The sequence below is a fragment of the Pteropus alecto genome, unplaced genomic scaffold, assembly GCF_000325575.1.
Source record: "Pteropus alecto unplaced genomic scaffold, ASM32557v1 scaffold138, whole genome shotgun sequence".
NCBI classification, from domain to species: Eukaryota; Metazoa; Chordata; class Mammalia; order Chiroptera; family Pteropodidae; genus Pteropus; species Pteropus alecto.
The window spans coordinates 1795699-1806394 of record NW_006441525.1 but is presented as its reverse complement, the minus strand read 5'-3'; the positions used below and the strand labels follow the sequence as shown (position 1 = coordinate 1806394).

The 10696-nt window shown below is 37.5% G+C and overlaps 1 protein-coding gene across 21 annotated transcripts in view; it reads left to right on the top strand.

The window, feature by feature from the left end:
• The window catches only part of CUNH9orf3 (chromosome unknown C9orf3 homolog), a 335956-nt gene that overhangs the window by 45437 nt on the left and 279823 nt on the right, over positions 1-10696 (top strand). For all 21 annotated transcript variants that reach the window (XR_003048420.1, XR_003048423.1, XR_001517531.2 and 18 more), the window contains exon 3: positions 4267-4433. Coding sequence is in view for 10 of the 21 variants with exons in the window: in XM_015594789.2 (XP_015450275.1) it covers positions 4267-4433 (167 nt within the window). In the remaining 11 variants the exon portion in view is untranslated. The remainder of the gene's footprint in view (positions 1-4266; positions 4434-10696) is intronic.

Below are 10696 nucleotides of genomic sequence, written 5' to 3'. Positions count from 1 at the left end.
GGACTCCATGAAGCCTCCATGTTCACCAATTCGATATTTGCTGCCATATGTCCAAAATTCTATCACTAGAGCTTTATCAAAGATAAAGGCTTTCATCTCTGTTAAAATATAGTTACTTAATTTTAAATTGTTTTAGATATTTGCATTATGATGTACATAGGATATCAAGTTATAAGAGCTCGAAAAGCCATTGGTTATAAAGTCCTTGGCACTTGGTTTGGGTGTATTTGAAAGGGAGGAGTGAAGATGCAACTTAGAGAAAAAGGCCAAGAAAGGAGCAGGCTGGGAGCGCAAAGAGAATCTGCATTTTCAAGAAATTTTGGTCTACGTCCGTGCTACCCTGAACAAGCCCGATCCCATCTGATCTCGGAAGCTAAGCAGGGTCGGGCCTGATGGGAGACCACCTAGGAAGACCAGGTGCTGTAGGTGTAAAAAATTAAAAAGTAAGAGATTGTAAGCTGACAAGGTCCTTGCAATCTGTGAGGTCAACCAAGGGTTGCTTCGCCTAAAAAAATAAATAAATAAATTTTGCCTAGGGCCTCTCTTCTGTGGTTGTTTTCTGATTTATGAAACTATTCTAATAAATGATTGATTCTTATATCTGCCATGGGTATATTTATGGGTGTGGCTTTCAGATAGATGACTTGATCTACATTTTCAGTGTTATAACTCTGGAAACCAAGTAGAAAGCTAGAAAGAAAACACACAGACTTTAGCAGAAAAGATGCCCAAGCCATGTAAAGAAGAGGGTAAGAAAAGCGAATCATGAGGATAGTAGGGAGGGTGGAGTTGACAGCTTCCTGGGGGCCTGGGCCAGGTCTCTTGGCAGGAGAGTTCGGGTGCTCAGGCACAACATGGCAGAAAGAGCCTTCAAGAGGATGACAGAGGAATCAGGACAAAACTCGAAAGCAAAATATCTAGAACTAGACTGTTTTAGAGGGGAAATAATAGAGAATTTGGAAGGAAAGGATGATGATAACATGCTTTTAAAAAATCTTATTAATGGAAGGATTCTCTCCACTACCCAAACCCCTGAATTGTGTTTGGCACCCAGACTCAAATCTGCTAGCAACATCAACACTTATTACTTCATAAAAATCATCATTCTTAAATTTTCTGAGATCAGTCCCATTGTTGGAGGGGTCACTGTTTGGAGTTAGGAACTCTCAATCCCTGTGTCCATACAAATGTCCTCTTCCATATGGTGTATAAAGCTTTTCATATACAAATCAAAAAGATAGGAACTCTTCTTCCTTGTCCCTTCCTGTGACCTTACTTGTTGTCCTGAGTGTCCTTTGTTGTTTAATAGCTTAATGATTCATCTTATCACTTGAGCCAGGAATCTGAGAAAATTCTGTTACTTATCTATTTCTGGATAACAAATTACTCAAAAACTCAACAGCCTAAAAGATTAAAGAATAAACATTTATTATTTCACACAGTTTCTGAGGGTCAAGAATCCAGGAGCAGCTGAACTGGGTGGTTCTGGCTCAGGATCTCTTACAAGGTTGCATTCTGCCAGGGCTACAGGCATCTCAAGGCTTGAATGAGGCTGGAATATCCTCTGCCATACTCACAGGTGTGGTTGTTGATAGGCCTCAGGTCATCACTGACTGGGCTGAAGGTCTCAGTTTCTACCCCACGGGCCCCTGCATAGGCTGCCAGAGTGTCCTCATGATGTGGAAGCTGGATTTTCCCCAGAGCAAGTGATAAGAGAGAGAGAGATGGAAAACCCCTAAAATGGATGCCACAGGTTTTTAAACAATCTAATCTCAGAAGTGATATCTGCCATCTCCTATTGGTCACACAGACGAAACCTGGTACAGCATGCAAGGAGACTACACAGGGTGTAAATATCAGGAAGCAGAGGTGTGGAGGCTGATGGAGGAAGCCTTGAGGTTTGCATATACCTAAGGTCACAGATGGAATGCATATTAATATCCTATCATGGCCTCCGATCCAACTTTATAGGGAGGAGAGCAAACCTCTTGGCAAGCCAATCTTTTGGGGAGGATTTGTTTCCTGTGCAGGGAAGAGAAGACCTGTAACACCAGAGTCGCCCTGGGGAAATGAGGTGCTGAGCACAACAGGAAGAGAACATAGCTACTTTTAGACTTGGCCTAAGCACCTTAGGACTTAAGACCATAATATGGCATCAGCTCCCCTTTTGCATGAGATATCACAAATAGGTTTTTAACTCCACAAGTCTAAGATTGGAAGTGGCTTCCTAGAGTTCTTGAACTGAGAAAAATTGTAGGGTCCATTCTGCTTTAGTGGAAAAGCAAGCCTTGAGTCTCAAGGTCTGCCATTATCAGAGTTATGCCTGCCATTTGGCCACCGGAAATATATCCTGTTTCCACCAACAATACTCATTTTTGGGGGTGGGGGGAACCCTTTGCTAAGATGAGCTTTTTAGGAAAAAAAAATACTAGGTAGAATTTTCAGAACTAGGCATACTCGACCCAACCTGCCTGAGCTATTTAAGCTGTTACAGCACCCCTTCCACCACATACCCACTACCAGCAGCACTAAGGGGAGGAGGCAGCTCTGGAAGCCTTCCTCATTAGGTTCTTAAACAGCCTGAACTGGACAGTTAACTGAGGTTGAGTTGGTTAACCAAGGATGTGAGGGAACCAAGTTGGGAGCTCATATCTTGTTGAGACTGATGGGAGATTCTGGGTCTACCATGAAATTTGTCTTTGTTCTTGGACCTATAAAGTTGGAATACAGAATTATAAATTTGTGGACCAGAACAGACAATAGAGGTCACCAACTTGTACTCTAATCCCATTTTACATGTGACTCAGAAAGGTCGAGAGACTTTTCCACAGTCGTTTAATAAGTTGGTAACCCAGGCAAGACTGGTCTTCTGAATTTCTGATCTTGTTTCCCTGTCCCATGTCGAACCTGCGAGTTATGTACCCTTGTGGGAAGGTAGCCTGCACCTGCCTGTCTGTCCTAAGGTCCATTTTCTGCTCTTATTGTGTTTATCTCTGAATGACCACGCACCTCATTACCCAGGCTCTTTGTCTTCTGTTTCCTGCTAGGTTTGACCAATGCAGGGCACTGATAGAAAAATTTGAGAGCAGGAGTTGGTGAGAAACAACTCTCCCCTCCCTGCTTCCTTTGGCATCTCCAGCAGTGACTGAGCCTCCTCTGGTCCCAGTACCCATCGGACAGTCCCCACTGTGACTCCAAATTCTGTCAGATGACCCAGTAACACCCAGTAACAGTTTCTCTAACCCGAGGATTCACAGCTACTTACTGCTGTAGTTAATCTTTGGGTTGCCTTACTGTCCTTTGTTTGGCTTCTCAGCTATTCTGTCACTTCTATAACCAATTCCTTATATCAAATTAACTCCGTTTGTTATGACTTAGGCTGCTTTCTCTTTTCTTCACTGGCCCCTGACTGATAGTAAAGGATTATCCGTTCTCGTACATTGTAGGAACACAATAAACATTCGATCATAGTGATGTTAATCAAGCTGATTGAAACTACATCATATTTGTCATAATTCCTGAAGAGAAAAAAGTGGAAACATTTTTTTTTTTAAGACACTTTCCCAACAGTCAGTCACGTATAGGCGGGTTTGTAGTTTTTAATTGTAGCAGCGTGAGCCCTAATGTCATGCCATTGGTTTCTTCCACTTGCTTTAGTAACCGCTACACTTGGCCTTTCCATCACAAGCCTTGTTGTTGTGACCTATAGTCCTCTTTATATGCCAACCCCTGTTCTTGGCCTCCACACAAGGATTCCCACAAGGGCTCCATTTGAGATGGCGGTTTCTAAGATTGGGGTATCTGCCCATCAGCACTGGATTTGAGACCACCAGCTTGTTTTTTCAAGCATTAATATCTCAGTGATCTCCAAACATATTTTCTGTTCCAGAATATTTTCTAAAAGTTTTGCGAGAACATCTCTACAGTCTTTTTCTTTTAAAGGCATAAGAGCTTAAAGGGAGGGGCAAGGATAATATAAATTTTAACTTGGCAGACTAGTATTTAAAACTTTATCCAAAAATATTTTCCCTTAAAAAAAAAAAACAACAACTCTTTTTACATATTTAAGAAATTCATTTGGGCGAAATTGTGACTCACCCAGCCCTTGGCGGTTTCAGTTCAAAATGCTTCGAAACAAGTCAACTACAAAGCCTCAAATGTTTTCTCTTTGAAAGCTCAACTTAACCTTCTCTACCATAGTGTTGAGAAAAGTGACAACTTATTTTAAAGATTCTCCCCCTTTGTTTCTTTGTCTTTCTTCTGCAGGCCATGTGTTTATACTATGGGATCACCCATAAACAACAGGGCCCTTTTTCCATGCCAGGAGCCACCCGTTGCCATGTCAACATGGCAGGCTACAGTTCGAGCAGCTGCATCTTTTGTTGTTTTAATGAGTGGGGAAAATTCTGCCAAGCCAACACAGCTTCAGGAAGGTACTGTACATGTGTTCTGTGCTTCTTTATGTATTGCACACATGCTGGACCCAGGAACCCAATCCACAGTGGTTTTTGCAACTTTAAAGAGCTCCTTTATTAGTTGGATTGGAATGAACATACTATAAAACATCCTGCCAGAGAAAACGGGGGGATGGGGAGGGGCATTTGGGAGCCTGGGCATGTGGGGCTCTTCATGCCAGAGTTATCAGTTCCTAGATTATTTCAGCAATTGCTTTGACCTGGTGGTTTGTGGGCCATAAGCAGGTGGGTGGTCTTGGTCGAAGATGCTTTGAGCAGGCAAATGTGTCATGGAAACACCATTACGCTTGAGTTGTCTGTGGTTAGGTCATGGAGCCGGCACAAGGTTATTCATTATGCTGAGCGATAGTGCTCCTGTTGGCCGGCCCGCAGGAGTTATCCTGGTAAAGAATCTATTCGACACACTTTGCCCATGGAGTTCTGAACCAAAGGTTTATAAGAAAGATGGAAGGCAAGTTCTAAACTATTTGCTAATTGCAATAATTAACTCTTTCAGTTGAGAGCCTGAGCATGGTGATGCCAGGTAAAATTTTTATAATTGTAATATTTCTTCATTTAAAATGTGTCTCCTGCCACATACTTATGGAAACTTGAGAAAATTTACAGAAAATTAAAAGTAATAAAATTAAATAATTTTAGGGAAAATAGTGCTAACATTTTCTTGCATTTCCTTCCAGTATTTAAGCTCTGTGCCTATAGTATGTATTATCATTTCAAAATTATTGTCATAGCATGTAACAATTTTTTCACTTATGGTATATCTTGAATGTTTTTCAAGTCATTAAGTATTTTTCAAAACTCTGATTTTAATGTCTGCATAATATTTTGGTGTATGACTATATAAGATTTTACTTAAGATTTTTATATTATTAGACATTTTTTATCATTTCCAGGGTTTTTTTTCTATTATAAATAAAGTTGCATTAAATTCCTGAGGAGACATTTTATATAAAATTAGAATTATTGAGTTAAAAGTGTTGAGCATGTGTAAGGCTGTTAGTACATAGCCCTAGTTGTTTTCCAGAAATTGGTACAATTGTATTATTGTACCAATAATACAATTTACATACATACATCAGTAGTTATGAGGGTCCCTGTTTCCTGGGAACTTCATGCATCTGATAGACAAGAGAACATCTCTTTTAATTTGGATTACTTCAATTATCAGTGAGGTTTTACATGTCTTTATATGTTTCTTAACCATTTTCATTTCCTATCTGTTCATTTTCTTTGCCCAATTAGGCTTTAGTGAGATTTCCAGAAGTTTGTTTTGTTTTTTAATTTGATCGGCTTTGTAAAAAATAAAGATGTTAATCTCATATTCGTGAAGAGTTATTTTTCCTAGTTTTTAGTATGCCTTTTAATTTTATATAATGTTTCTGATTTACAGGAGATTTTTATTTTTATGTGAAATCTGTCAAATTACTCTTTGAAAATCTTTCTTTGATCTAAGAGTCACCTGTTTTGTTCTAATATAATTTATTTAATTTAAATTTTTTTTGTTTTCTTGTCAGGATTGTGAAATGAAGACTAAACTTTTTTTTCCCAAATAGCTAACCGGTTACTCCAAGATCATTTATTGAATCTTTTCTGATTTGTGATATATCCTTTTCATAAACTAGATTTATACTTGTTCTGGAGTCTTGAATGAGTATTTACTTGATTCTCAAAGTAGAAACAAAACAATACATTTAAGAATTTTTTTTAAAAAATAGGTCTCATTTTTATGGTTCACTTAAAAATGAACAAAAGACAAAAATAAAGTCTTCTTTTAATTCCTAATTCCCAGCTACCAAGTAACCCTTCCCCAGGGTAGCAAAGGTCACCGGTTTCCTTTGCATAATAGATTTTTTTCATTTGTAGAATAGATTTTTTTCTCTTGTTGCATAGGTCATAGCATGTGGTACATATTTTTTGATTGTGCTTCCTCCTTTAGAATAAATTTATCTTGTAGATAATTTTATTTCTAAACATAAAGAGCTTCCTCATTATTTTTATGACTTTGGAGTATTTCATAAGTGGATATTTTGTAATTTAGTGAACCAAAAGCTCTTGACTTCACTCTATATCAAATAAGGAATTTAATGAGCATTTACTTGTATTATCGTTCTTCACTCACATTCCTCAGTTTTAATTAGTACAGTTTGGGGTTTAGGACTCATATTATCTCTATATTTTGTTTTTGTATTTTACATTTTCTTCTAGGAATAATAATTATTGTTTTACATTTTCATCTAGTTTCAAATCATATTTACAATAAGTATTTAGACTGTCTTTATTCTTGAACTTTTAAGTTTGGATCATCTCTCAGTCAGCTGAGAAATGGTTTCAATTTTTTTTTTTCTAGAATGGTGAAAGAGTGGTATATTTTATGAGCCCTCCCGTATTTATGTTGGCTTTTCTCGTATTCATTTGTGAACAATCTTTGGCTAGGTATAAAATTCTTGGGACTTCTTTTTTCTCTTAAACATACAACTATAAACACTTTATTATCATTCCTTAGTATTTCTGAGGAGAAATCCGATATCAATTTCTTAAAAATTCTTTGAAAGCCTCTAGGCTCATAGAATATTTTTTTTAATTTACATAATCCCCAACTTTCTATAACAAAGGTGCTTGTGGGTACCTTTATTTTTAATCAACTTTATTAAAATATAATTTACATATAATAAAATGCATAGTTTAAGTCTTGTTCAGTGAGTTTTGACAAATACATACACTTATGTAATTATTCAGCACCCCTAACGAAGATGTAGAACATTTCCATTACCCTAAGACTCCTCTTGTGCCTTTGCCATCTCTCCTTACATCCTGCCTCCCTAACCCCACTCCAGTCAAGCACCAATCTGATTTCCATATTAATGGATTAGTTTCGTCTCTCCCAAGAATTCACATAAATGGAGTCATTTCTCATGTACTCTTTGGTGTCTAGCTTCTTTTGCTCAGCATAATGTTTATGCGATTCGTCCATTCTATTGTGGGTGTCAGTAGTTCATTATTTTTTTTTAAATTGGTAAACAGTAGTCCATTATATGAATAATCCACAGTTTCTCTTCTCACCTGTTTATGGATATTTGAATTGTTTTTAGTCATTATGAAAAGTAATGCTGTGAACATTCATGTATAAGTCTTTTTATAGATATAGATTTTCATTTCTCCTTGGTAAATACCTAAGAGTGAAATTGGTGGATCAGATAAGTACATGTTTAACTTTGTAAGTATCTGCCAATCTATTTCCAAAGTGGTTTTATCATTTTATATACCACCAGCAATAGATAAGAGTCCCGTAGCTGTGCATCCTTGCAAACACTGATGTCAGTCCTTTTAATTTTAGCCTTCCAACTGGGTGTGAAATACTATCTTGTTGTGGTTTTAATTTGCATGTTTCTGATGACTAATAATGGTGAGCAACTTTTCATACTTATTGTACATTCTTACATCTTTCTTTGAAAAGCATCTCTTCAAGTCATTTACCCATTTACTTAATGTGGGTTTTTGTTGTTGTTGTTTTATAATTAGGTGGTAAGAATACTTTGTAAATTGTAGATACAAGCCTTTTATCAGATATATGTATTGCAAATACATTCTCCCAGTCCGTGTAGCTTGCCCTTTCATTTTTTATTTGTACTCTATACTGGTGAATATAGAGACATTTTGTTCTTTAATAATTCCATTATAGATTTAAACTGTTATTTAAGTTTCCTCGTAGTCCTTCCTTATCTTTTTTATTTGTTATTTTGTTGTCTTTTGAACTCACTCTGTTATACTGTTTCAGCTTGTTGTCTTCTCATGGCTTTTTACTATTTTTTTTTCAAAGAACTTATATCTTCTTGCATCATAATGGGAATGCCAGTTTCCTAAATTGGTTTTGGTTTCTGTAGTAAACTGATTTCCAAGGTTTGTTCTTACTCTGAGTCCTTAGAACAATTTTTTCTTTTACCTTTATTCTGCTGTATTTTTTCCCATAGTGCTCATGGCTTTCCTCTCTGGTGTGTACCAAAGTCTATGAATTTTCTTTTGTTCTCTTCACTGTCCACATGTGTTCTGCCTGAAACCTCCTTTCTGTTCAACAGATGAGAAGTTACTGATGCACACAGCTCCTTTATCCAGACTCTGATGTCTTGTTGGCAACTGTCTAGTGAAGTTCTGCTGGACTCAGGATCTTTTTCTACCTTCCCTCCTTGGTTCCCTGACATGCTGAATTGATTGAGTCCTTGAAACACTGCAATCTCAGGCAGGCACTGATACCTGCACTCATCCTGCCTCCATTTCTGCCTATAGAGGTTTAATTGTGATAACTACACTACCTCCCATGATACTGTGTGGCTCTCCCTACCCTGACCCACCTTACCAAGCCTCCATACTTTTTCATTTATAATTTGTTCCTGCAGTTCAGATGTAAAGGCCTGTATTTGGCAGTGTTTCTCAAACTTGAGCATTATTTTTCTTTTTAGAGGGATAAAAAATAATTTACAGTCCACGAAGTTTCCAAGCTTCCTTTGAGATTGTCATGCCCCTGAGCCCTGCGATAATCTTGTTGTCCACCACTTTTCCTCCATATGCTGGAAAGCTTTTGCTTACACATCATGCCGTGATATCATTTAGCCTGTACTTATCACAAGCATCATCCTTATGTTCTTTTCTCATTACCTCTCAATAATTAAAGCAGTGCTGTATATCCTCGTGCAATCATATACAGTAATGCATATGCAAACTCTGAAATTGTTTGGCAGTGCTCCGTTATGTCTGGATAATCAGCCCACTGTCCAAATCCAGCTCACTGCCTGTTTTTGGAAATAAAGTTTTATTGGAACACAGCCCTTGTCTATGGCTGCTTTGATGCTGCAATGGCAGAATTGAACAGTTGAAACCAAGACTGTATGGCTCACAAAACCTAACTAGACCTTTTTTTTACTAACCAGACTTTTGCAGAAAAAGTCTTCTGACCCCTTTAATATCTGTCTGTCTGTTGTACTCTTATCTATTTAAAGATTATCATCAAAAATTAAAATAAGAATTAACTTAAAAATTTTCATGGATAATTTTCACACCTCCAGGAATATATCTATGGACTTTTTTTTTTTTTTTTTTTTTTTTTTTTTTTTTTTTAAAATTAAAAATAACAAGCCCTATCTGACAAGATTTTATTTTTTTTTTTTAGAATTAGCTATTTAGGACAGAGTTATAATAAAATACATGCTAATTGGGATTTGCTTATATTCGTACCACTTACACTGTATATGGTATTTCAGAGCAGACTTTACCAATTCAAACTGAAGGAGGCTTGACAAGGTGCAAGAATTCTATGCCTAATACTGCAGTTCACCCTTGCAGCCCACAGTTGGGTTTATCAGAGGACAACCAGGAAAGAGTACTAACAAAGCTCTTTGCCTGATTCAAAATCACTGTTCTAAGGGAGGAATAATGCCTCTAAATGTCTCTGTACTCCTTAGAAAAAATGGCACGTAGATACAAGATGATACTACTTCCTTTCTAAGTCATGTTTTGTAGATTGGAGGATTGGTCTCATAGGACCTCCACTCCTGTGCACAGTGTCCTTTAAAACGATGAGCTATCCTTGAAAATATGAGCACCTCACCCTCAAGTCACAGTTTCCATCACAGTGCCACATCAACCTGATTAGCACATTTGCCAGGCACCAGCTGATTTCCTGAAAGAAGCAAAGCACCTGGGAGCAGCATAATGTAATGAGACAGATAACAGCAACAGAAATAACAGCAGCCCTTGGGCTGGGGAGTGAAATCAGAAGGCGGACCTCTGAGTCCTTGCTACATGAGGGAAATAATTCCTCCTGGCTGTTTTTAAAAAGAAGGCAAATGGTTTAGACTATAGCCTGATGACCATCATAAGAATTTTATTAGCTGAGAAGTCACTATCCTTTTTTCAGGAGGGCTAAGTCAAGGCCCTAGATTTAGATTGACTTGTTTGGCTCCTTTATTATTTAACTTCCTCAGCATAACGTCATCTGGACAGACAGAAATGTTAGTCTGTTTGTTATTGTCAGCCTGTATTCGCTGCCAGAATGTAGCTAAGCTATTAAGCACACAGACCCAGTGCCCAGTACAGTGCTTTGTATGAAATAGGTGCTTAATAGTTATTTGTTGAATAAATGTGTTCTGCGTAATCAAATAGAAGTAACATGTTCATGGGAGCAGCATTTAAAACCACTACTAATAGTGACAAAAATGATTAGGGGCCAT